Source organism: Haemorhous mexicanus, chromosome Z (genome assembly GCF_027477595.1).
Source record: "Haemorhous mexicanus isolate bHaeMex1 chromosome Z, bHaeMex1.pri, whole genome shotgun sequence".
Classification (NCBI taxonomy): domain Eukaryota; kingdom Metazoa; phylum Chordata; class Aves; order Passeriformes; family Fringillidae; genus Haemorhous; species Haemorhous mexicanus.
The window spans coordinates 52547710-52575150 of NC_082381.1; the positions used below are offsets into that span (position 1 = coordinate 52547710).

The 27441-nt window shown below is 35.2% G+C and overlaps 1 protein-coding gene across 3 annotated transcripts in view; it reads left to right on the forward strand.

Annotated features, from left to right (window-relative positions):
- The window catches only part of RASEF (RAS and EF-hand domain containing), a 37395-nt gene extending 10652 nt beyond the window's left edge, over positions 1-26743 (forward strand). For all 3 annotated transcript variants that reach the window (XM_059836779.1, XM_059836780.1, XM_059836778.1), the window contains exons 2-17: positions 3453-3599; positions 4379-4469; positions 6936-7031; positions 8102-8179; positions 8663-8778; positions 9512-9580; positions 10419-10503; positions 11949-12040; positions 14783-15017; positions 16023-16160; positions 16255-16402; positions 17310-17391; positions 18387-18501; positions 19367-19486; positions 20471-20547; positions 21692-26743. In XM_059836779.1, the coding sequence (XP_059692762.1) occupies positions 3453-3599; positions 4379-4469; positions 6936-7031; positions 8102-8179; positions 8663-8778; positions 9512-9580; positions 10419-10503; positions 11949-12040; positions 14783-15017; positions 16023-16160; positions 16255-16402; positions 17310-17391; positions 18387-18501; positions 19367-19486; positions 20471-20547; positions 21692-21800 (1798 nt within the window). In that variant the 3' untranslated portion in view covers positions 21801-26743. The remainder of the gene's footprint in view (positions 1-3452; positions 3600-4378; positions 4470-6935; positions 7032-8101; positions 8180-8662; positions 8779-9511; positions 9581-10418; positions 10504-11948; positions 12041-14782; positions 15018-16022; positions 16161-16254; positions 16403-17309; positions 17392-18386; positions 18502-19366; positions 19487-20470; positions 20548-21691) is intronic.
- The last annotated feature ends 698 nt before the right edge of the window (positions 26744-27441 follow it).

Here is a 27441-nt window from a genome sequence, read left to right on the forward strand (position 1 = left end):
TTGCATGACATTGATTTCTCATCTGTTTTCTTGTTGTGTTTGGTGGTTTTTGTGATTTTTTTCTTTTTGGGTTGATGTAGTAGTTGTGAGTCTACTTTTTAATTGAGACTTCCTGTGTTGTTGCTGTAGAAGCACTCACATAAGTATCATTGAGAGTTTGTGATCAGCTGTGATCTTTCCAGACCTTTCCGGACTCCTGCATGGTTGTGGTTGTATTGATATTGGATGTGGATACTTCTTAAGCCTAAGTACTGCTTCCTAAAACTGTGTTATTGAAATATTTTTTATCCAACTGTGTGGTAACTGGTCATTGGGCTAAAAAGGGATATGAAATATAAAAATTTTTTTTAATCACAGAGGGAGAATAAAACCTCACAGTAACTACTTTGGGTTTCTGATTACTGCATCTTATAGCAGACTAAGCTCTGTGGCAGAGGGTCAGCATCACAGACCTACTGATTTCTAGCTTAAACTCAGGCATGTGTATTTCCAGAAAACAGAGTATTCTGAGTTGGAAGAGACCAACAAGGATCATGAAGGCCAAATCTTGAGTGAATGGCCCATACTGGTAATGGACCCACAACCTGGTGTTCTTATCACTGTGCTCTAACTAACTGATCTCAGGTTTGCATATACTTTGGAAAGAATCACAGCGTACTTATATTTGGAAGGAGCCTTTGGAGATCTTCCAGTCCAGCCTCCCTGCCAAAGCAGGGTCAGCTAAGAGCAAGTTACACAGGAATCTGGCCAGGTGTGTTTTGAATGTCTCCAGAGAGGGAAACTCCACAATATCTTTCCGCAGCCTCTTCCAGTGCTCTGCCAGCCTCAATGTCAAAGAGACTTTTCCTCATATTGAGGTGAAATGTCCTCTGTTTTAGTTTGGGGCCATTGCTCCTTGTCCTGTTGATGGGCACCACTGAGAAGAATCTGGCACTATCGTCTTGGCACCCACCTTCAGGTATTTATATGTGTTAATGAGATCCCCTCTCAGTCTTCTCTAGACTAAACAGGCTCAGTTCCTGCAGTCTCTCCTCATAAAAGAGAAGCTCCAGACCCCAAATTATCTTTGTGACCCTCTGCTGGGCCCTCTCCAGTAGCTCCTTGTCTCTCTTGTACTGAGGAGCAGAACTGGACACGGCACTCCACATGCAGCCTCACCAGGGCTGAGTAGAGGCACAACTCCCTCGACCCTCTGGCCATGCTCTTCCTGATGCACCCCGGGATACCCTTGGCCCTCCTGGCCACAGGGGCACTGCCAGCTCATGGATGGCTTGTGATCCACCAGGAGTCCCAGGTCCTTCTCCACAGAGCTGCTCTGTAGGAGCAACCCCTGGCCTGTGCTGGCGCTTGGGGCGGTGCCTGCCCAGGTGCAGGACCCAACACCTGCCCTTGTTGAACTCATTAAGTTTCTCTCTGCCCAGCTCTCCAGCCTATCAAGGTACCACAGAATGGCAGCAGAGCCTTCAGGTGGATCACCACTCCCCCAGTTCAGTGCCCTCAGGAAACTTGCTGAGGGTACATTCTATCATTCTATCCCTTCATCAGGGTCATTGATAAACAAGTTGAACAAGACTGGTTCCAGTATTGATCCCAGAGAATACCACTGGCTACAGCCCCCCAGGTGGATTCTGGAAATGTCTTTAACGGTTTTTTAAATGCAAATCATTAATTGAAAAAATACACATTTGAGGAGTTCTTTAATGTTGCATTATTTATACAGAGTTTGTAGCATCTGATGATCAGATAAATCTGTTATTGCTACTGTTTGTGAACTTCAATATTACTCTCTTTAGAATACATTTTGAAAAAGAAATTGTGTGCATACATTGGAAGATATTTAACTTACTAAATACAGGTAATACAGGATTAGCCTTTGTAAAGGAAATCCTTTGCAAGACAAAATACAGAAATTTCTTGGTTTTATGTTTTTCTATCTCAAAATGAATGTCAGCATTTCAGCTGGAAGCAAGTTTTACAGTGTCCTGAAGTTGTTAAATTGTTTAAAAGGGAATTTGAGCTATAGTAACAGTTGTGGTACTGTTTTAATAAAATAAGTTAGACCTTCAGTGGAGAAATCACATACAAGAAGCAGAGTACTGCAGCAGTAATAATCAAAGCCTGTGGAATTGCTTCAAGTGAGAAAAAATGAAGAGAATATACACTTGTTGAATTGCACAGTTGTTGATATCATGTGTATGGCGAATGTATTAAGTAGCACTACCTCCACTGAAGACAGGAAAACTTTAGCTGTCTAACAAGGAGGATTGTTGAATCAGTTCAAGCTTTCGTTAGCAACAAGGGGCATATATTTGCGATGTTAGATATGGTGTTAGACTTGAACGTGCAAAATATCGTTTCTGGTTGTATTACTGCTTCTGATAATGTGTTTTTCCTCATTACTGGCCTGTTTTCTCCACTTTTCTAGGCTTCATCTTCTCTTTTCCTTTTTTCCATTTGGTTTTTAAGTTGTTGAATATGTGTTCATGTTCTAGCATATAGTCTATGTCACTCACATTCAGTTTTCCTTAGGACAGCTAAATTCTGTTACAGAATATTTTCTGCTACGTTGCCTTATGTAATCCCAGAGTTGAAACCTAGCATGAAAAACAAAGGTTTGCATGATGTACCAGTAGCATGAACAAAAATCAGTGCTATTTATGTAGTAGACTTTGTAATAGTGGTTTGGCTCTTATTTTATTACTTTTTTTTTATCTTGTAAAGGTTCTTTGCTCTGACAATTAGAACATCATGCAATCTATGTAAATTAGTCCAGATTAAATAGAAATCAGTATATGCTATTCCTGCATTGAGGCAACTTTTCACTATGAATTTCAGGAGAGCTTTTAACAACTAAAATACCAACAGAAATGTTTTCTGTCTTCTTCATGAGATATATCTGTAATCTTTCACATGAGAGTCATATACAGAATTAACTTCTTATAATGACAAAATTATTTGCATATAGACCAGAATAATTTGTGTGAAACTGAAGAGCTGTATTCTTATTTTGCCTACAGCCCACCTCCCTCTATCTCCTTCCCCTTTTAACTTAGATAATTGGCATTCATACCCGTTTTCCTTTTCCACCTCCTGAAATCTTACATTTCTTCATGGATTATGATTAACATTAGAGCAATCAAGAAACTTGATCTACATTGTGGGTTATTCCAGTGGCATTTTCTTCACTACCCTATGATGAGAAGTAAGAAAATTACTTCATTGGGCCTTTTTTTTTTTCCCCAGTAGCTTTATTAAAGCGGAGAAGTGGAAATAGTAAACATAATTTAAAGAATTTAGACATATTGTACTGCGTGTTGAAAGCCTGTATCTAGTTTTTTAAATTAAAAATAGGCAAAGAGTGGAATATCTTAACTTGTAATAAGTTTTTCAAAGCTGTAATAGAACATTGTTCTAAGTAAGTGCATTAAAATGTGCATATCTCTCTTTTTCAGGCAGGAGCAGGTCAGTGTTCTGTATCAGAACATACACATAGCAGAACCAAGATTAATCCAGCCGTATGAGCATGTCATTAAGAACTTCATCCAAGAGATCAAACTTCAAAGCACAGAAATGGAAACTCTGGCCATAGCGGTAAAAAGGTACAGTGAATTGTGTTTCTAGGTCAGTTCTGCAGTTTCTTTTTTATTTCTCTTCTCATGCTTTTTTTGATTAAACTACTGAGAGTTAATGCCGGAATATGCCATGCAAAGTATTTCCGTAAACTGAGTTCTGAAGTTAGTTTGTGTGCATACCCTTGTGCATAAGCACATATAGCAGCCTGCAAATGATTGCCTGTTCATACTTTTGATAAATTCTGGACCAAATTTTTGCAGACTCTGTTGTTAGTTAAATGCCTTAAAACATTTTGACTCCTCTTCCTTGGCTGCAACTTTGAGTTTTATCATACGTGCCCACTATACTTTCATTTTAGAAATCATATTTTTGCTTCATGAGCTTCAAGGACTGTATTTACCTGTTTTAACTGCTTAGCACTGTCAGTCTCACATAACTGCCAAAACCAAACATATTAGTTCAGAACAGAGATCTTGTATGTGTGGGTGATGCAAGTTGCTTTTGAAGTCTCTTCATAGGATAACGAGGGACACCTTTCATCTTAGTAAATTAATTTTAAAAATGCAGATGTATTTAATGCTAATCATCAGCTTGCTGTCATTATTTAAAATCTGATTTGCCAGTATCTTCAAAATAATTTGGGATTTAGCCTAGCCACACCAGTTTCAAGGTCCAGGCCATTTTAAACTGTTTCCCTGTCTTGCTGTCTGATTTGTTTCTGTTGAGGTGGGCAGATGTGTTTCACACAGTGTTTCTTTCAAGATGAAGGGCAATTCCTAAGAGAATATTTTCTTCTAACTTTTAGAGCTCAGGACAAAGCAGCAGTTCAACTCAGTGAGTTAGAGGAAGAGATGGAACTACGGATACAGGCTGCAGAGCATAAAGTTAAAAAGGAAGTGAGTATTTTATATTTACACTATTTCATAATTACTGAACTCTCAGTGATCTTAAGCAGGATTGATATACATGGTTTTGATCCTGATGGACTGACCCTGCTGTAGGCAGGGCCCGGATGAAAAAATGCTATACATGAGATAAAAAAATGAATGATCTTAATGCTTTCCTAAAGAGGAATATCTGCTTAGGTGTAATAAACCAAGAAAAAAAGAGTCTTTCCCTTTTGTGGGAACATACTGGCCAAGAAGAATTTCTTTCTTAGACCAATACTGGAAACAGACTGGAGAAAATTGTATTTCAGCACTAAAGAATGCAGTCTAGTTCTCCTATAAAATAATTTATGTATAATTTAAAGCTTTGGTTATTTGGTTCTTCTTTGTATGATCTTTCTTTCCTCCATTCTCCTGCAACTACATTTTAGAGGCTTACGAGAGGGTAACTGTGATAGCAATGTGTGAGGGCCTGGGCCCCTCAAACTTAATGGGAAATTCTGTTTTGATCTGCTCAGTTTTAGCCGTTGTTTCAACCCACTTGCAGTCTATATGAAAAGGAGTAAAAATTCTCTTCTCTTACCCAAGGAGCGATATAATAGAGCCACATGTGAGGGCATAATTCAAAGGAACAAGACCAGCTCCCTGGTTCATTTAGAATTGTTAGTACATTAATTTAAGATAAGCCAATTTTTATATGGGCATAACAGTTTGTGAAAGTGTTTTAATGAGGGCATAAGAAATTCATTAATTAAAAGATATACTATGAGCATAATTATTGCTTGGTTGGACATGCGGTATACTGAACACCTATATATTTGCTATGGGTTCTTTCACCAGACTACTTGCAGAACCAGAAGTAACAAAGTGCTGTCTGCCAACCTGCTGATTTTAAGTAGTTCACACTAATTATATGTGAAGGTAGATGGTATTCCGATAGATTTACTTCAAATAGCTTCTTTTCCTGTAGAGGAGAAAACAGTCCTACCACACCATAAAAGCCTATTGTGTTCCTAGAAAGAAAATATAATGGCATAAAAATCTTAAAGATATCACAACTGCAAAAAAAAGTGTGGTTTAATATGTTTAACTAGTGGTAATGCAGCTCTTAGTAGAGATAAATTTTCATTTTCAGGGGAGCTAAGTTGTTAATGTTTAGAAAACAAATACATTTTCACTGAAAAATTACTGTCCTCAAAAAGTGATTAATCACTGAAAAAAGCACCGAATACCCTTTTCCACTTCTTTGAAAAGAGGACTGGGATGTGTGTGTTTGCTTACTCTGAGAACATCTACAGTTATGTACTGGCATTATGCAGAAGTTGATCTTCTGTGTATTATCTACATCTAGTCTGTATTCTCAATCACTGTTTGCATCTAGCCATAGGTATGAAAGATGGTCTGTTAACTTGTTTCTCACAAGGCTTTTTTCATTTTCACTCTCCAGTGTTCCTTGTAGCTCCCAGCTCATCATACCGCACCTACTAAAACGCCCCGAGTGTAAATGTTAAGTTATTTACTTTGTGGGAATGTACTAAGCCATTAATCTTAATACCTGTAATCAAGGCTATTGTTTGTCAGAGTGATCTCACTCATGCCACTGGGACACCTGCTTCTGCATGAGCCTATCCTGTATTTTGTTTCTTCAAGGGAAGCAAATAGTTACCCAGCAATACATATGAGTCTATGTAGTTGGCAACAGTAGGAGAATCCAACTTAAATTGATTACTTGGATTATTGTTTTAACACATGAATGCCAGTGTAACCTATGGGAAATTCTGAATTCTAAGCAAAATCTATGTCTGCCTCTTCCTTGTGAAAACTCAACCTGTCTTATTGGCTCCACTTGTCACTACTGCATTCTGACTTGTGTTATGAAACACAAGAGTCCCTGGGGAATGACTGAAACACAGCAGTCAATAGCACACCACATCCCTGTGAGCAGTACTTGGTGCAGTCTCTAAACACAGGCACACACCCTGCCATGTGCCCTGGTAAAAGATGGCATTGCTTCTATTTCCATCTGCTGAGACCATCGTGGTGGTGTGGGTGGTATTGAGTAGACAGCAGTGAAACCATCCCCTTTTCTCTGTTCCTGGGATGGTACCATTTATCTAAAACCAGAGATGCTGTCATATGCTTGCCTTTTACTGACATGGGCCTGTAATGTTCTGACATTGGCAAGCAAAAAAATTAAAAACAGAAGGAAAAAAGCAAATGACATTGAGAATGTTAAGCACAGGAATCATTAATGAAAAAATGAAAAACACTGAATGGACCCATATCTTTGCTTTCATGCCACCATTTTATTTCTATGAGTGTTTTAGAAATGGACTGCAATTACATAATCAGAACCTATGGATCTTAAGGAAGGGACAGAATGAAAAGACACATTTGTCTAAGCAAAAATGAATGAATTTTTTGATAAACAATTGAAACCTGTCTCAACTTCTAATGAGATTGAAAATATTACAGGAGAAGCAAAAAGCTGAAGAAGCACTAAATGAGCTGAAGCGCCAGTATGACACTGAAGTTGGGGATCTTCAGGTGACAATAAAAAAACTTAAAAAGGTGGGTTGAAGTCTGGTGAGTTTTTTAAAGTGTTTTAAGAGATCTTGACCTTATGAAATGCCTCCCTTAAGATGGATAATCATAATTGTAGTTTCTAATTTAATTTGTATTAGTAAATGCCTCCCTCAAGATGGATAATCATAATTGTAGGTTTCTAATTTAATTTGTATTAGTAAGTGGCAACTGCAGATAGTTTTTAGGTTTTGTTGACATTCTGTGCTTTTGTATTCATGCTGTGTTATTTGTTGAAATACTTAGGAAAGGGAGCAGCAACGATTACCTAAATTCTGTAGCTTAACAGTTTTCTAGGTCAATTGGGTTATTAACGTTACAGTTACCTAGTCTTATATTTGGTCCATTAGAAATAGTCCAATATATTGCCACTAAGTATTTGTAATTTATAATTAAAGATGGAATTGGCAACCCAGATATAGTAATTTACATATAGTGCCTTTTAGTATCCAACTTGATATATAGTGCCTTTTAGAACTCAACTGCCATCTGATCTTGTAATTTGAGACCTAGTAATAAAGTAAAATGAAATATCAGATAGTAATGATTTTGGGGATATTTTGTAATTTGGGTTTAATTTTGACCTTGGTTTTTGCTGTAAGTTTTACCAGAATTACAGCAAGCAAAGTGGGTATATTTTTTGGGTTTTGTATTTAATTTCACTTAGAAGAGCATTTGTAGAAATGGAAATTTCTTACAAGAAACCTCAGAGCTTCTTGTCCAAGTACTACATAGCTGAGGTAGTAATAATTTTTTATAATTTTTTAAAGTTAGTGTTTATTTCTGTTTCTATCTTAACAGCAGTCTTCTGTGTCACTAGTTATGAATATTTTATACCTAAAGAGTGCAAAATGCATATCAATTTTCTAGAAAGCCAGTGATTTTTTTTTTAATAATGCTGTCTACTAGTACATTTGGAAAGACTTTTTAAGTTTTAAAAACTTTAGTAACAATAAAACCTTTTAAGGATTACTTATTGTGATTTCCATAAGTTGTTTTTTTTTTAATCAGAACAATCAAATACATTGATTGTGATTTTTTTTTTTTAATACTTCAAGCTGGAGGAGCAATCCAAGTATGTCAATCACAGGGAAGATGTAGCTGAACTAAAAAAAAGGATACATGATATGTTGCTGGTAAGAGAATATTATTATTATTTACACATTTATTTAGCCTCAGTTTTAGTTTCTGCAATACAGATTGTTATACTTGTGAAGATTTGGGGTTTGATTTTTGTTGGTTTCCTTTTTTTTCATTTAGTAATGGTAATCTAGAAAGTAAACCTTTGAAGTCATGGGTAAGTGTTGAAAAAGAACCTGTTTAAATATATACACATTCTATGTAGGACATTTAGAAATGGCTTGAGATTATGTGGTCCCATTTTTTTGTAACTGAATGGAAAAATAAAAGTCAAGGCGTTCTTGCCTGTTAATTTAATGCCTTCTCTGTTGATTTAGCCTTCTTTCATTTTCTTTCCCTCTTGATGCCAAATTTTTGTGTTTCATTTTTATGTCACTTTGGTTTTTAAAAACTATGGTTTTTATTCTACGATTATAATATATGAACGTTTTGTGGAGGTGACTATGACAGCTAACATCTAATATCTTCCTTTCTTGAAGGAAAACCAGAGACTTAAGAAAGATCTCTTAGAAGCACAGACAAATATAGCTTTTCTGCAGAGTGAATTAGATACCTTGAAAAGCGAGTATGCAGATCAGTCTTTGAACACTGAGAGGTAAGTTACTTCTACATGATAATATTTTCACAAGGGAAAAAACAAAATCCATTCTCTGATGTAATTATTATGTATGCAGTTGGCAACTGTTATTTTCTAAATTTGCCTTAAAGGATAGGGATATGTTTGATGCCGTGTCATCAATGCTGTTGATTTTTCTTGTTAGGTTTCTGAAAGAGCTAGTTCTGGCTATGATGCAAACTCTTTCAATCTTGCAACAATATCCATTGTTTTTAGTGGGACATTTTTAGGAATAAAACAACAGTACTGCATCAGGAATTTTTTTTCTTCATGGCTTGCACTCACATGAGGGTATGTATGAATTTTAGGGAGAATAGCTTTGGAAGCTTTCCATGTCTATCTTAACCATTTGTTTTTCTAAAATGAATGAAAGCTACTTCTAGTTACTCCTTAAAAGGAGCATAAAGGGCAGTTTCATTGTGTGGTTATCATCAGATAATACAAATGATATTTGAAGGGAAAAGGAGACAATCCCTATGGTTATTTTTTACAACTTTCATTTTTCATTCAGAGTCTTTGTTGAGTTATAATGGAGAGATTAATGAAGTCACCAAATGATCTACTTTGCGTAAAACTACTCTCAGCATATTTCAGCATAAATGTAAACTCTGCCAAAGGCAATATGGGGAAAATGTAAGAATATCCTGTTAAGAATAAATTCATTTAAGTTTGGTGTTTATTTTTGGTTTGTTTTTTTTTTTTTTTCCCCCAGGGATCTAGAAATTATCCGAGAGTATACTGAAGACAGAGATAATCTGGAAAGACAAATTGAAATACTTCAGTAAGTTTTTAGAAATTCAGATTTTTATTACCAAAATTTGTCCCACCATATTTGGGATAAGTATGCAAAAGATCAGGTTGAAATTTGGGAAAAAGTTCTGAGTGAAAATATTGAAATGGCCTAAATTGTCATAAAAGGTGTTGTTCTCAGCTGTCATAAATGTTACTGTGTTAACTCTACTGTGGTACTGACCCAGTAACACTTCAGTTGGTTTCTTTCCATTTCTTTTCTTAGCCCCACTAACTTTCATTTCTTTCTAATAAGCTGAATGTGATTTGAGTCTATCCATGCTATCATAAAAATTATTGCCTCACTCCTTTTCCTATTGGCTTTGCTTCTCCAGTAACTCCCTGTCTTTTGTTGTCTGGAAAGTACTAAGAGAGTGCAGTATTATACAATACGTGCACAAGAAGGGTCACAATGAAGAGATTTCTTTATATCTGTATTTGATATCCTTATCCTAAAACAAATTCTTTATTTCAAGCAGATTAATGATATTTGTCTTCATAATCACCTCAACAATATTTAAAAGATAGTCATTTTGTACAGAAATGGCTGGACTAGTTGTTTTATTGTGTGAGGTTTTTTTTTTTTTTTTGAGACCATGCTGTACAAGTGAAAAGGGCTTCCTGGGCTGCCACTGAAGCCTAAAATTCACAGTGATTTTTTCAGATAATTTGTTTGAGTATCTGTCAATGTATTTCTAGTTTCATGTTACTCTTTAGTGTTTAGCTAAAGAAAAAAAGGGCTTTTGTAGAAGTATCTCGAAAATTTTTCTTTTAGTGAGTTTTTTTATGTTTTCTTGAGTTCTGCAAGTTTAACTGTGTTTCCTTGTTAGATCAGCTAATAGAAAATTACATGACAGCAACGATGGTTTAAGAAGTGCACTTGAAAACAGTTTCAGCAAGTACAACAGATCATTGGTATGTATTTATGATTTTGTTTCATTGTCATAGAAGGTGTAAGAATCAAGACAGCACATTTAAGCTGGTACTTCACTGGGTACTGAGAAAATTGAGGTTTTTTTCAGTGGACTCACTGTGGGAATACTCCTGTGTAGTTTTGTTAGATTTTAGTTATGTTTTGTTAAATATTGGAAGTTTTGTTAGAGCATAGCTGCTTTCCAGGTGCTTTGGAAAATTACTAATTTTTTTAATACTCTGAGATATTTAATGAGGTGAATAAATCAACAGTTTCTGTTGCGCTAGAGGAGATGTATTTGTGTTGTGTATGGGAGTGTCCTACCACTGACAACACACTTTGTCAGAAAACTGCCCTTTTTTAATAGCAAGATCTTAACCTAACTCAAAGTTTTGTCCAGACAAGTCGTTGGGAAAACGAATAGCATGGACTATTTATAGAGACCTTAGTCAGACCCTTTTGGGCTCTCAGAACTGTATTGGAGTCTCTTGTAGCAAATGTCACCTGACATCCTCCAAACTAGAGAAGGGAAAGCTTGAAGGCTTTAAAGTAAGAAAAAAACTACTCTACACTGTCATTTTGCAGCCCTATGAAACCTATTAAAACTCTTAAAACTAATGATTGGGCATCATGAGGAAAGCAGATAGCTTTTATAGAAGGATGGGACCAGAATAATGGGCTCACAAAGACAATACTGGACAGGAAGGAGGAAAATAGGGGTCAGTTCACTGCCTGTTTGCAGTATTCCATACCAATGAACATGAGTGCTTTTTGTTGATACAAGCTACCAGAGCTCGTTGCTTTTTGTTGACACAAGCTACAGATGTAACAATGGATACCATTTCCTACTGTCATGCCTGGAAATATAAATGAGAATATTACATAGAAGACAGAAGAAGCTGTTTCCAGTGAATAAATGTATGGAGGCGCAGCAGAATGTACAGAATACTTTTATCACATGCTCTTAGTCGAGACCTTTCCTTCACTAACTCTCTTAGGAGCTAGGAGATGCCCTCCTGAAACTAGCTTAGCTAGTGACAGTTCCCCTTTTTTTTCTGTAGTCAGCATGTCACGGTCTAAATATCACTTTTCAAAGCTTAGCATTTCAGAGTCTTGAGGTCAGAGTCTTGAGGTAGTCAAAGAAATCATCCTCCTGGAAATTCTGTTGTCTTTTGTAGTTGAACATGTCTAGTATGTTCAGTATAAAGGCAGTGGTGAAGCCTAAATGCTATAGGTAATAACTCTTCTGACCCTCAGTCATATATGAAGTATGAGGTTTAACTAAATGTAAGTAGCTAAATATATGTATATAAAATATATAAAGAAACATATATTAAATACATCCAATTTGTAATTTTGATGATGCACACCTTTTTTCTCAACAAATCTAGATATAATCCTCTGTGTTCATCAAAGTTATAATGCATTTACTATCTATCTTTTGCAGCGGTTAGCAAATACCTCACCAGGAAGTACCATTTCTAGAAGCAGTCCTAAATTTAATGGTGACCATTCTCCTTTAAATCCACGGTATGACAGGTAAGCCAGGCTTGCTTTTGTTAACTTGAGAATGGCTTGTCTTAGAAGAGCAGATTAGTGTTAAGTAACAGACAATAGTTCTGTCTGATTTAGAAGTAGTGTGTGACCGTAGCCTGTGGTCCAAAATACACTAAAGTCAATAGGAATCTTCTCAATTACTTCAGAAAGCTCGGGATAACCCTCTTCAGTAGAAGCCATAAACCTGCGGAGAGGTCAGACAGACTCTTCTCTAGTCTTCACCTCTTTTGTTTCTAGTTTGAGTCTCAGCCTTTTTGTCTCCAAGAAACTATAAAACTATTCTGAGGACCTTTGTTAGCCTTTCTCAGTACTTAAGAAGTGAAAATTTTTGATTTTATGTTCAGCTTGTGTGCCTTTTTTCCCATATAATAATTAGTACAAATGTGGGCCTGATTCTTCATCTCATCTCACACTGACATGCAAGAGTAGTGGATGCACTTGGATATTAATGGGATAAAAGTACAAAACCACTAAGTCATCTAAATGCAATCAGATAGATAGTCAGAGGTATTTATTTTTCTGCTTACTAGATACAGATCATTGATCACAACTTCCTCATCACTTCAGAGACTCGCTGAAGAGAGTGGGTACTGGAGGCAACCCTGAGTGCTGTCAGTCATGTTATGCTTTCACACTTGTTTTTTTAAACAGATCCATCAGCAAAAATGTGTGTCCTTACTCAATTGATAGATTGTTTTGTCTTTTTCTTTCAGTGGTATTCCAAACCATAGAGAGAACTCTAACAGAGGTCTTCCTAGTCTGACAGAAAGAAAAATATCTTGGATAGGAATTAAATTGACTTCGCTTCACACTTATCTCCATTCATTCAGTAGTGTCCTTTTTATTCTATTGTCTCTGTGTTTGGTGGTTGTAGAGTTTTGGTTGTCAAAAGCACTTTCCTGTTTCTGAATGCACATAAACCCAATTCCCTAATGTTGGACCCTCAGCAAATTTTTAGAGGCATCCACTCTAAGTTGCATATTACATTCAGGAATTTTCTGAGGGAGTAACTAAAACCTCTCTGGAGGCTTTGTTATGTTGTTCTTTATGAATATTCATTAGTATATGCCACATAGTGCAATCCTTGCATTTCCACAAAAGTGAGAAATACAAACCACTTCAGAAAGAAAATTTATGTGGTAGGAATAAGGCTTAGTCTTAACATGTGTGACTTCATAGTATCAAAAGACAAAAAGAGGTGTGAATGTCCCAAAACCTATTTGTTTTCAGTACTTTGTCTCCTGACATCAGATCAGCATTAAGAGGTATTGGTTTGTATACTAACATATTTTAAGCAATCTGTTGTAAAATGTATGATTTTTTTTTTTTTTTTGTCTGTAAGATTCATCTTGGTCAAATTTGCTTTAAGCATATATGAAATTCCCAGCATTGAATTCATAGTTCAGTGCAGTTGAGAATTGCCTACTTAAGAGCTTTATTTCAGGGAATGCCTGACGCGCTTAACTTTGTTATAACATGCACTCTTCCTCAGTAATTCAGTGATTTAATATAGGCGAGTAGGTGCATGAATACAAAGACCATGTATGCTTTGATATCCTACAGCAAAGATCACATGCATTCATTAGCCTGAAGGGTGTAAATTAGATGGTTCTCAATGTTACTGCATAGGAAAATGATGCCACTGTCACCCCCATTTGGCCAGGTGCATTCGACTCAGTAACAGATTCATAATTTGGTGATTTTCCCCAGTGTACTCTCCTGTGTTGTGCCATCACAGGGGTGCCCCTCTGGGAGCAAGCTATTATTACAAGGATTGATGCTGACCTTGTCTGGTCTAGCAGGTCAGTTCATCACATCCATTTCGAGCAGGGCTAAGCCAGAGCCTCTCTTCTCTGCTCTGACGTGGAGACCGTTACTGCCTCACTTTTGTTGATGCCTGTCCCTGTTTTGCTGAAGGAGCATGATAATGATTGTAGCCATTGTAACCTTTTTTATAAGATCAGTTTTCTTAGGATTCACTCTATTAATCTTCCTTTTTTTGTGGTTTTATTTGCATAAATAAACCCCTTTTTTTTTTCTGTAACCCATACTGTCATTGCAGCATTCATTAAAATATTTTTATATATTACAGTATCCAGAATGAAAAAAAAAAAGACTTTTAAAGGAAGTTTAAGGGAAAAGAGAGGAATTCTGTGTAAAAGTTTAGGTTTTGCATAGTCTATCAAATTGTAAGAAAATTATTCAGTGGCTTCTTCCACCATTACTGATCTCCTGAACTTGGCTACTCCATCTTCTATATTTATAGCTGTTTCTTATTGACATGCATGCCTCTGTGAACAAATGCATTCATTTAAATTAAATTCAATATGTCAAGGTTGTTTTACGTCTTAGAGTAGGCTAAAATTTGCTAAAACATTGTATCTATTTTTATTTTTCTCATGTCTTCATAGTACATCACTTTCTGAATTGTTTTTTTAGATAGGCTTTTTAAAATTAACAGATAGTCATAATTACTGAGACGTGGAAAGTCATCATCATTAACACAGATGAAGTAATTCGATCTGAGCATCCCAAGACATATGATTGAGAAAGAAATTTTTTATAAAGGCAAGATAGGGATTGACATATGTCTTAGACTTAACATTAGCATTTCTAAGAATTGACTATTCCAGAAGGGCTCAGATTTTATTGGGAAGTGCAATTATTTATTATTGGGATTTATAATATGGAATAATTTCCCACCCCCCAATATTTTCTTATTAGGTCATCTCATTCGTCTTGTGTCGATGAAGATTATGATTCTTTAGCCCTTTGTGACCCGATGCAAAGGATAAACTGTGAAGTTGACAGCTTACCTGAGAGCTGTTTTGACAGTGGTTTGTCTACTCTGAGAGATTCAAATGAGTATGATTCAGAAGTGGAATATAGGCATCAAAGGATTTTTCAAAGGTCACAATGTATGCAAGAAGGCTTTGGTGGTGATGCTTCTGATACAGATGTAAGTGCCAGATTTGCTTCTTCTCTGAGAAAAGCCTTTGATTGGAGACAAAATTACCTTCCTATTTTTAAAATAAAATGGATCTTTGCCTACAGGCCAATTAAAAGTAAATATTTGGGTCATACATATTTAAATTAATTAGTGAACATTTTTTGTAGAATGTATAAGTAGTTCTCTTTTTGAATTTAGATTTTTTGATACGTTTTTGAGGTAATAACTTCATTTTTGAAGTTTATGTAATTTTTGAAGGTTGTTAAACTGTATGCAGAAAGGAGCTCATCTTCTAATGATAAAAAAGTGGATAGAAATAAAATAGGTTTCCATTCACTTCCTCTTACTTTGCTGTAGCAGTGGAGAAAAAAGCACATGTGGGATAGAATACTGTTATTGCATGCATTGACTTAAGGCTAAAGTCTTGGAGAAGTAAAAAAAATCAAAGATATTACTATGTCTGTTTTATTGTTAGTAATGTTGAAAGAGTTTCTGAGGACTACATAGTAAAAATAATGTCAAGCACAGTATAATACGTGGGGTTTTTTTAAGGTAAACTGCTGTGCGTTCAGTAGACATTAATCTCTGTGGAGACTTTGCTATGAATAATGTTTATTACAGCTGTGCTCTACTTAATTTAGCTTGAGTAGTAATAGCATAGAGAGTAATGTCTTTGGGGAAATTCATAATGTTTGCAAAATAAGCTTTGAAATAAATTATTCTTTATTGTGACTATGTTATAAAGCTGAAATTTTCTTTTAGAAATTAGTTTCTTCTATTTGAGTACTGAAAGAATGGATGTCAAACAGTAAAAATGTTAAAAGACAAAATGTAGATTATAATAAACAGCAGAAATGAATGAGAGCAGAATTATCACAATATTTTGATTAGAATTCCACAGCTGTATCTGGTCATTCATCTCTGTTTGATCTAAACTGTTAAAATGTTTTAATCAGTCTTAGTCTTTCCAGAAAAACGTGCTTTTCTCGCCAGAGAACTAACTCGTACTTTCAGGTTCCAGAGATCAGAGATGAAGAAGCATACAGTCCTGCTAACAGCCCTGCAGTTTTAGACTGGAAGCCCTCCCGACCAGTTAGTCGAAGCAGCTCAATTGTTTCCACGAGGAAACATATATCTGCTCTCACCCCTCAGGTAACCAGTTCTTCATGGGAAAAATGGAAAAGAATGATACAGAGGGGTGAGTTTTTTTTATGAGTTGTAACAGAGGGATTATTTTTATTTTCAGTCAGATGCAACTGAATGCACTCCAAAATACCCCAGTACAGAGAAGGCTTACAAGATTGTTCTTGCTGGAGATGCAGCAGTGGGAAAATCCAGTTTTCTTATGAGACTTTGCAAGAATGAATTTCAAGGCAATACCAGTGCAACTCTGGGTATAGTTGGTGTTCTTCTTAAAATATTGAAATTAATTGCATTGTTATTTTGCAGCGAAGAGAATGGAAGGCTTTGCCTTTGTGATTGCTTGCTAGGGATATGCACACACAGTTTCTCATTCAGGCTGTGAGACCTAGTTGAGTACTAAAGCTTAGTAATAACAGCTGTTTGTAGTGGAAATAAGATACTGGTCTAATTTAGTTTTTCTTTATGAAGCCTCTTTCTGCACAAAGCACCAGAGGAGGAATATCAGTATAAGGAACTTCCGGTGTGTGCATGAACTTTTCTGCATTTTTCATTGCTTTCTTGTTTTCTCAACTCTTCCCTCTTTCTCTAGTATTTCATACTGCCCTTTGATGTCTCTCCTACAATTTTTTGTTGCAATTTCTTCAAAGTGTTATTGAAGCTTTGGTTTAAGTACAGCTAGAAGGATTTCTGACTGATTTCTTCTGTATATTAGTATACTTGTCAGCTAACAAACTTAAATCTTAAGGATTCCAAAGCCTGAATTTTGTCTTCCAATCAAATCATACTTACATGTTTGTTTCATTGCCTCTTGTCACGATTTTTGTTCTAATTTATCTTTTGCTTCCTTGGTATTTGAAATCAAATTTCTTATAAAACATTTTCACTTCTTTGATAAAACTGTTTAGTGAAATAAAGCAGTGAGAGATCTTGCTTGTTGTTCAGAATGCAATTTGTTTCAATTCTTCTGCGAAAAGGCAAATATATTCAGGGGTTTATTGCAGTTCAGAAGTATGGGCGTGACTGCCTGAAATCTCATAACCTATTAAAAAAGATGAATTTTGGATAAGCTGTTGTATATAGCCCCTACCTTTTAATTTTTTGTGGTTTCTTTAAGATTATTGATGGGTTATATTAGACTATACATATGATTCTTTTCAGGTGTGGATTTTCAAATGAAAAGACTAATTGTTGATGGAGAACCTACAGTGTTACAGCTGTGGGACACGGCTGGGCAGGAGAGGTTAGTGATCCTCTGCACTTATTTCAATTCTTTTGTTTGTCAGTGTCATTTGCCTTTTTTCATCTAGCTGAAAAAAACCCAATCATTGCATGGTCCATTTGTAAATAACTATAAACAGATGCATTTTTTCCTCTGCTGAGACCTCAAGACAGGTGGAATGTTTATGTGTTAGCTTCAATGATGCTTGAGGTATCAAGAGAAATGGTTGAGGTTCACCACAGGATTAATGAACTAAATCTGTGTGTCCTTCCTTGGCAATACTAAACAATGGAGTAGATGCATATGGTTTCTTCTGTTTTTAGTCTTTAGCTTGCTTTGTTTTTATACACCTGTATTTTTAAGCAGGCTTTTTCTTAGAGATTCCCTTCCCTTCCTCCGCATCTCCTGTTCTTGCCTTGAAAATCATGGTCCCAATTTGCATTGCATTTAGTATATAAAAACTTCTTTCCAAAGACTTTGGAATTTTGCCAAAAATATCTCTGTATATTGCTGAATTTATATCCATGATTCTTCAAAATATTGTGTAAAGTTTCCTCAAGATCCTATGACATCTTTACTTGAGAGCCATTACTTCCTTACCAACAGCTTTTAGGGCTTATTAAGAGATTAATCTTGTGCTGTGGAAGTCAATTTAATATGTTCATTGACCAAGATTTATGTTGGCTGTATGTAGGTAGGGATCCAATCAGTCTTCTTCTCATGTAAAAAGTTTGTGAAGAATATTTTCATATCCATTGTAAACACCTAGTTACTGTACTTGGTTGAGTAGATTGTATAAAGTTCATTACAAAGATGGCTGTAATTGATCATGAAGTCCTCAAATAATTTTACTGGATTTCTTTCTTTTTCAAAGGAAGTAAACTGAGCAATCAATTTAGGAAGTTATGTGTAGGTGGATCGTAGAATCATAGAACCATTAATATCTTAGTGATATTAAACTGAACTATTATTTGATAATGTGGCCTTATGAAAATCTTTTCTTTTTTTTCTGAAAGATTTCGAAGTATTGCTAAATCATACTTCAGAAGAGCAGATGGTGTCTTATTGCTATATGATGTAACATGTGAAAAAAGCTTTATTAATGTGAGAGAATGGGTGGATATGATTGAGGTAAGACCCTTACATATATTAGAACTTAGAAGCTATGTTTCACTGCATTATTAGTTTTCTTTATTTATAAAATTATATTGGATGTAAATTGTGATTATCCAGACTGGAGGCTGTCATAGAAATAAAGCTACATGGAAGTCCTAAATGTATCCTGATATACTCAGAATTCAGTCTGATACATCTTTTTGTGTTAAAGGATGTTGTGCAATGACACTCTTCCCATTAATTTCCTTTGGAAATTATTGTGGCAGCATATTTCAGATACTTTCTTATGGATGGCTGAATATTCCTTGGACTCTTTGCATTGTAAACCAATATATTAGATGCTGTAAATTAGCTATAGCTTAAGTGAAATTTTCAGTATTTCTTTCTACTTTTACTTCTTGTTTTTTTATTTGAATTTAAATTTGCATTTAGTGCAAGGGGTTTTTTCTCTTGTGCTGGGGATGCTTAATAGGAGGAAAAGTGGCAAGCAAAATACTGGTCTAATTACTGGTCTAATGCTGTGAGAGCATTTTCTTGTAGTCACAGTATAGGAGTTGGTTACTTTTCCCTTAGTAATTTTGTCATACAGCATTTAGATGCAGTAACCAATTCCATTAGATTAACTTGACACATTAAATTCCTTTTTGGGAAACAAGGCTTATAGGAATGGAAACACATCTTTGCAGGCTGATAGTTAAGCTGACTGCTTACATTTTGAGTGGTTTATAGAAAGTTCACAGCACAGCTTTCATAATTTGTCAGTTTTTCTCTACTAGTATGCAAGAATTTGTGGAAAGGAAATTGATATGACAAGATGATGCTAGCCACTTCTTTGTATTCTGAGGATTCTAGCAATAAGGAAATAAAATTCTCCTTACAGGATGCGACTCACGAGAATATTCCAATTATGATGGTGGGAAACAAGGCAGATCTCCGTCAAGATGTTACAGAACAAGGGCAAAAGTGTGTGCCTATAAACTATGGAGAAAAGCTGGCTATGGTAAGGTCCAAGTGTACCTCATTAGTATAAAGTGGTCTTAGGAATTTTAATCTGAAAACCATGTGAGAAACTAGTAAACAAAGGTAATTTTATGCTCATTTGTCCAAGTCAAGTAATGAGGATTCATTCATATTTTGCATTAAACTATCGTGTTCTGCTGGTCTTTGCTGGGTTAAATCACATCTCAGTGTCTGCTGAGCTGAAATTCATTATTGGCTTTGAAAGACTTCTCAGTCTTTCTCAGAAAAAGGTGGATGAATGGGAGACTGAGTTTTTCTGCTGCCAAATAGAAGTTACCAGTTAAAATATGAGGCACAGTATTGACTGATTTGTGTCTGTCCAGATTTTGTGTGGAGTATTTTCATCCTCAAGAGACTATCTTGTATTCCTGCCAGGTGTACTGAAAGAAAAAAGGAATTCTCTGCTACGAATAGAAGTTTGAGCAAGTTTATTTGCATGTATTTATATGGGTGAAAGCAATGTATTTTGTAGAATAATAGGAGGAGTCTTAAGGGTCTTCAGTGGCTGAGTAACTTGCCCAAGTGATCGATTATACTGGGGCAGATATGTCTGTTACTTGTGGAATGATGTTTTTTTTGTTAACCTACAATAATCAGATGCTGTAGTTGCAGTGGCTAGCAAGTTAGATTAAGTAACCTGTCCTGGGCATTTTCTTACTACTTTGCAGTCTTGTGGACAAGAAGACTGAGTTTGAGCATTAAGCTTATAATATGGCTTTTATTCAGTTTATTAATTCAGAATATACTGATTATAAACCAGAAGTAATTAAAAAACAATTACTGTTTTATTTGACAGTACTAAAGAGAATGTGTTGGACAATGAAGAGCACTAGAAAAAATCCTGTTCATTTAAATGTACTGTCATTCTTTGTGTTATTCAGGAAACAATTTGTAATTAAATGTACCCATTTACACGGAAACCATCTCAGATCAGTTAAGCTTAACATTTTATTTTTACTCACAGACTTACAATGCACTATTCTGTGAAACAAGTGCTAAAGATGGATCTAATATTGTAGAAGCAGTTCTTCATCTTGCTCGGTAAGTAACTATGTTTTATTTTCACCTAAACACATCTGGGTATATTTTATAAAGAGCACATTGTATGTGAATGCACATAGAAAGATGCACATATAGTTTTAAAATTGTACCAATGCTAAAAAAAATTTGAAAAGGATACTCTTTTAAATCATTATAGATAAATGCAAGATGGGATGTATTCTCAGTTTAATGAAGTAATGTTTTTCTTGAAAATATTACAAAGCTCTCTCAATAATTAATATTTAAACCACAACTCAGTTACAGAGCCCACAATTTTAAGACCTGTTTGCGGAATGAATTGTAATTTTAATTACAATTAAAATTGTTTTTAATTTTTTTTAAATTGTAATTAATTTTAATTACAGTTGAAATTGTTTTTATCCACAATTGTGGATTTGTTTTCTTGATACTTTCATAATTTATTTTGAAATGTAATAATTCTATGTTTACTTTTTAAAAATTCTTTTACACATATTAATATGTATTCAGTTTCATTACTGACCATTCTAATTGCATATATTTCCTTTAAAATTCCCCTTCTCTAAATTATTTACAGCTAGAAATTCTGTTCATGTACATTTAGCACCCTGGTGTTTCTCTTATAGTGTGTGAGCCAAATATTACGATTCTACTGCCTTTTCAAGCCATTTTTGGTTAAAGTGTAATTTTGAAAGGCCTCCAAGAAAGTGGTCTATAAGCCATAATCAATCATATGTGCACAGATTTTAAGTCTGCATTTCTAAAAACCATCCAACAACATGCATTTTGTCTATGAAAGTGAATTTATACTTGAATCTGAAGTTATTTTGTTTTGTACTTGGATCTATGAACATTTTTTTTTAATGGTAAAATACAGAAGCAAATAAGAAAAACTTCTCAAAAGAAAATGATAGATAAATCAGAACATGGGGGAGTTACTAGATATTAAAAGAAATTATATTTTTGTCACTATGAATTGCATGGAAATGTCAATATGATTACCAAATTGGAAACTTGTGAGACATGTTGATTCTGTGCTGATTTACATTGCCGTACAATAGATGGTGATGAACTATGCAGCATATAGTGTTAAAAATAGATGAGTGAACATGAATAGAAATGTGTTAATTGAGTGCAATTTTTTTTTTGTTTTGTTTTTTTACAGTGAGGTGAGAAAACGAAGTGATAATCAAGATGATACAAGATCAGTAGCCAGCCTGGCTGGGACACCTGTCAAAAAGTCGGCACTCATGAAAAACTGTTGTAATGTTTAAATTACAGATAATTTTCCTTAACTAAAAAACTTGTATATTTTAAAAAACCCAAGCCAACAACAAAACCAAAATATTTCAGTAGTGTTTCCTTTTCATTAAGGATTTATACATTTGTATATTTAGAAGCTACACATAATCTTCAAAATCTAGACTCTACTTTCTGCGCATTCAAATTTGTAAAATTGCTTCACCCCATAGACTCTTTTTTCACTTTTTTAAAGTAATATTATTCAGTGCAATGATCTCAGAATCAATGCTGCAGTAGTCATTGCATACAATATTGTAATATATATTACTGTCTCTACCTACATGTTTCTTTATGGCATTCATATTTCTTATATACAGAGTGTGGTAATATCCAGTATTACTCACAGGTGAAAAAAAAAATTACAGCTTCAGGTAATCTCTTTTTGATCATGTCTGCACATCTAGTTTTTGACAGCCTTGAGTATATGTTGATTAAATATTTCTTAAGAAAACTCCAAATCATTAAGGCTTGCCTAGGTCCGAGTTATCCCTAAGTTTACGGGAGCCAGAATGCTCTTTATCAGAAGACAGTGGCAGGTGCATGGTGTTCTGTTGTAGTTCCTCAAAAGTTGGCTAGTTAGAATGTATTTCATTTTGAGTGCTGGGGTTTGACTAAGAAATGAGAAATACATAGCTAAGAGGTGAGAGAATAATTTGTCTGGACTATTGCAGTTCAGAATTCCAGAGAGAATGTAACACCTGTGATATGTAGGATTGCTGAAATGAGTTATGATCCAGTGTCTATCTGCCTATTTAAGCTAGATCATTATTGTTACTACAGACTGGTAGGAGTTGTAATTTTTCCTTTGCTTTTTCAGATATCTTCTATTCAGTCAGTAACTGAAGGATTGTAATAGTACATAGGACTCTGATTTAATATATATTTTAATGCATTTTTAATAAGTTTTTAATCAGCAGGTGAAAGAATTGCTGCACATGCACAAGCATTTGTATAAATTTTTCAGTAAAAGAGGACCCTGGAATGAGCAGCAATCACTTTAATGAGAGTTCCTTCAACTGATTTTAGAAAAGTTCTGAGAAACTCACTGGGGGCGGTAGCTTTAGGTGTCAGCATGTCTAAACACTGAGTTTTGCTTAAAATAGTTCCCAAGAGTTCAATAATGTAGTAAAAAATTATGGGTACTTATACAGTTAGTGGTCAAAATCCAGTTCTTCTTAACTTTAATTGATTTTGATCAAAATCAGATAGCATCTTTTCAGAGCCAGAAAACTGTTGTCTCCTCTGTTTCCATTAATAAAACCTCTCCAGGCTGAAGCCTTGTTCAGTAAAGCAAACCTGGATAAAGTTTTATCAACTGATGGAAAAACTGTATGACTAGCAGCTGCTTGCTGCATTTATCCGCACTGTATGTCAACACTGTATGACCTGTACTGTGTTATCTCTCATATAAAATGTGGGAATCTGAGAAACAGGATGGTTCATAATTCACAAGTAATAAAAGGGCTTCAACTAGGAAAATAAAATGTTTTTAGGCATCCTTTCAAATCTGTAATCAGAGCAGCTATCCTTGGGCAATTATCAGAAAATTTTATACCAAGAGAGAGAAATCTAATGCCGGAATGAATAAGACATTTTATTTCACTGTAAAATAGTTCAGCCCTAGACAAAACATGTTTGGTGAGGGATTTTGGAAGTACTAGGAAAATCTTCACACGCTACCTAATTCCATGCAAGAGATTTCAGGGCTGTAGCATCTTCCCACACAGCAGTACTGGATGCCTCACTGTAGTCCTGAGACATTTGAAGCATGTGGCTGAGAATGCAGGGCCCTCAAGTGTATCAGGAATATGTTTAATCACATACATATTGTTTCCTGTTAACCCTATATTATTTAAAAAAAAAAAAAAAACCAAAACAGTTTCAGTTAACTTCTTTGAGGAGAAAAGCCAAATTTAACTGACTGCTTTGATGAGGGCCTCTTCTGTGTTCTCTGTGTGAACCCTTTGTCCATATGAATGAGATGGAAGTAAAATTAATTTGGGAATTGTTTGCAGTAGGGAGAAGAGAGGGAGATGATACAGTGCTTGGTTTGTGAAGTGTGAGCCTTCAACATGTAGGCATTTGCATTTTCTCGGGATAGGATCAAGATTATAAGTTGTTACTTACGTTCCAGAAATGTTTCTCATTCTGTTGTTAGCTTGGAGAGCCTGGACTGGGGATCAGTGTTCTATGTGTGTGTCCTGAGCTACTGTGTTTGACTAGCTCTATGGTCTTGGCCTCCAGTAAATGAGGTGCAATGTTCGCTTGAACATTATTGACACACCTGCATGAGCAAAGTATTTTGGCTGGATACAGAGAATCACATAAAGTGATTTGCAGGAAGATTTCTGGAAGTGGTTTTGTCCAGCCTTCCAAGGACCCAAGCAGAGGTGGACTTTGGCTAGCCCTAGATTTGGTTATCTGTGGGTTTGGGTAGCCAGCCTGTGAAAATGCCCCAGGACAGAGGTGCTACCACCATTCTGGGCAACATGTTCTCATACTTCTCCTCCTTTTCTGGATAAACATTTCTCTTCATGTCCAAATTCAGTTCCCCAAATGACTACAAATTTATAACCGTTTTCCCCCATTATGTAGAAGAATTTGACTATAATCTTGGTGATTTCCCTCTCAGTATCTGTAGCTCTCCCTTAGCCTTCTCTCCCCCAGTGTCACATCATAAGGATCTCTTAGAAAATGTCTCTGGGTTCTACATCCCAGAATTAGCAGCAGGTGTGCATGTGTAGTAATTGCTTTCATATCTAATATTTTTATCGTACAGAGGGTGCCATGAGAATATCCATGTTTGTAGAGAGGCTGGTTGAAGGATGTAAGTTCAGGGACTTGGCTTCACACCAGTTTTTCCCTCTCTGCAGGCCACTGATGTTTTCAGTACTTTTGTTTTTCATTTATTTTAATAACCAAAGTCTATCTTATGTTATTTAGTCAAATTATTTAGCCTGAATCAGTTTATTAAGTTCTGTAATTTTTTTTGTGTCATGTAAAGCAACTTTAATTTGAAACAGTGTTGTTTTCTAAATAAGATTCAGGGTTGAAGGTTGTTAGCTGTTAACAAAGTTTTACCTTGGAGAAATTTATGATCAATGTCTAGAGGACTGAAAATGCACTATTAAATGGGGATATAGCTATAGTTCAGTTGGAACTCATTTTAGAAATGCTGTGATGGTCAGCACCATCATATTTTGAATGTTCACATAATACTGTGTTGAATTTATGTTAAAGCAAAAGAACTTGGAAAAATATTTAAATCTAGAAATTAAAGCATGTATTTATACGTGGAAAGAATGAATGCATAAGTTTTTCTGTTGTTTCACTTTAAAAGGTTTCCTTGTCTTCAGCCTAAAAGGTAAAATGGCAAACATCAGCTTTATGCTCTGACATGGTTGCACTATTGTCCTTTTAAAGTTTTTGTGGTTTTGTTTAGTACATAAGAACTGTTCATTTAATCACACAAATTTATTTTTTTAGTTAGTGAAAGTGTTCCCTTAATACATGTATTTATTTGAAAAGGAAAGTTCTTTTATGTTTTTCCTCGTGATCTGTAAATAAATTATTTTTATTCAGTTGACATGGAAACATTATTTTATCCTGTATTTTTGACCCTCTTTAATTGTAATTTATTACACATTTCTGAGGCAATAATTTCTATGACATGCTCCAAAAATGTTTTGATCACGGAAATTCTTGTAACCACTTTGTGCCTGTTTAGCATATATTACTGGCTTAATAAGACAAACTTCAGCTTCTAAGTTCTGTTATGGCCTTACATGGCTTAAGTATTTTTCTGTGTAACTACTTTTGTAGTGACTAGAAAATCCTCTGTTAGGAAAAAAAATTACAGTTATAAATCTGTATAAGATGCTAAAATGTAGTTTAAGGAAAATATCTATAAGCCACTCCTTCAAGGAACATTGTTCAGCTGTGCATACGTGCAGATCTCCAAATAAAGTAATAAGTTCTGTGCTAGTGCAGGCAATCCACATATATATCCTTTTAAAGAGGTTTTCTATTCTTTTCCCCTGTCAGCTGCTATACAGCAATGGTAGGGCAGCATTTTAGGTAAAAATACTGCAGTCAACGATCCCCGATTCATAAAGCAAAGGGAATAATGTATTCATGGTACTTCATTATATTATAAAGAAACGTATTTTCAAGATGTTTCTAGTTGTGTTAGATAATTATAAAAATGGACTAATATCTCGTGTACAGTTCCAGTGGCCTTTACCACTACCTCTGCCTGACTTGATATAGCATGTAATTCTCTAATGCTGTCTGGGCTACTTACGGATTAGAGAAGATTTTTAGAGTGCCAGTTATTTTATTATTTATCTTCCACTGTATTACTATCAGTCCTAATCCTTTTTATTGGTATCCTTAGGACTTGTAATATCAATATTTGTCATTATTAATTTTTAAAACTATTTCTCATTTTGAGGAAACTTCCTGTAAAAGAAAATGTGACTCAATATGTAAAGTGTTACCGAGTCTGTAGAAAGAAGTCCTTTCTCTGCAATTCTGCTCCTTGAAATATGGCTTCAAATAGCTGGACTAATACTAAATTAGTCATGAAGTGGCTGAGTAACAAAAAAAACCAAGCTTTGGAAGTTTCCCACTGAATATAAAAGGAAGTATGTAAAATGTGAATCTGTTTTCAAACTAGTGCGAGGAAGAAATTGTACCCATTGTGTGTTCGTCTTTCAATAAAAGTCTGTATATTCTATAAATAATTCTAAATTATGAAAAGTTTTTTTAAAATTTATTGCAACTAAAATTAGATTTAGTGCAGCTTGTCCCTCCTTAAAATGACTGATCATTTACTGTTTGTATATATATGTTCAAAACTGACACTTTTCCTCTACTGCAAATTACTGTATAATAAAATACGTTTCAATAGCCATTTTTCTTCAGTGTATTTTCTTATCAGTACATACGAACAGCAGTCCAACATCACATCTGTGACCTGTCAGCTTAATGTGGTTGTTGTTCACCAACTTCTGCAGCCAGTTGTGTGCAAGAGTGATGCAACCAAACCCTGGTATCTGGCTGCTTCCAAATTTTTAGCCTCAATGAACAGTCATTAGCTTTGAGCTGAGAGATGTCTCTCACTGTGATACTCAAATAAATCTTGCTGTACCTCTACAGAGATGCATTAGCCATGCTGTCCCTAACCACTAAGATGTGATATTGGTGAAGTAAGAAATAAAAGAAGATAAGTAGCCTAAAATAACAAGCCTCTTGCAAATATGCTTCGTATAAGACTCTAGGCATCAACATAAAATGCTTTGGTGTATGTATATCAAAGACAAAAAATGCCCCAAAATACAAATTAAAAGCTGCATCAGGTAAAATTGGCCCATTTAAATGTTACCATGGAATAACAGAATCATGTAAGTTAGAAAAGACTTCCAAGACTGAGTCCATTGGGTAAGACCAAGTCCTGTTCTTCTAAGCTCACATGTGACTTCACTCATGATTGGATTTGGAGCTAAAGCATGAATGTGTGCTGCCATCTCAACCAGAACAATAAGCCCTGGAAGGATGGGATGGGAATGAGGGGTGTGTCACTGTTAAAATGCCCTTTTCAAAACCTGATTT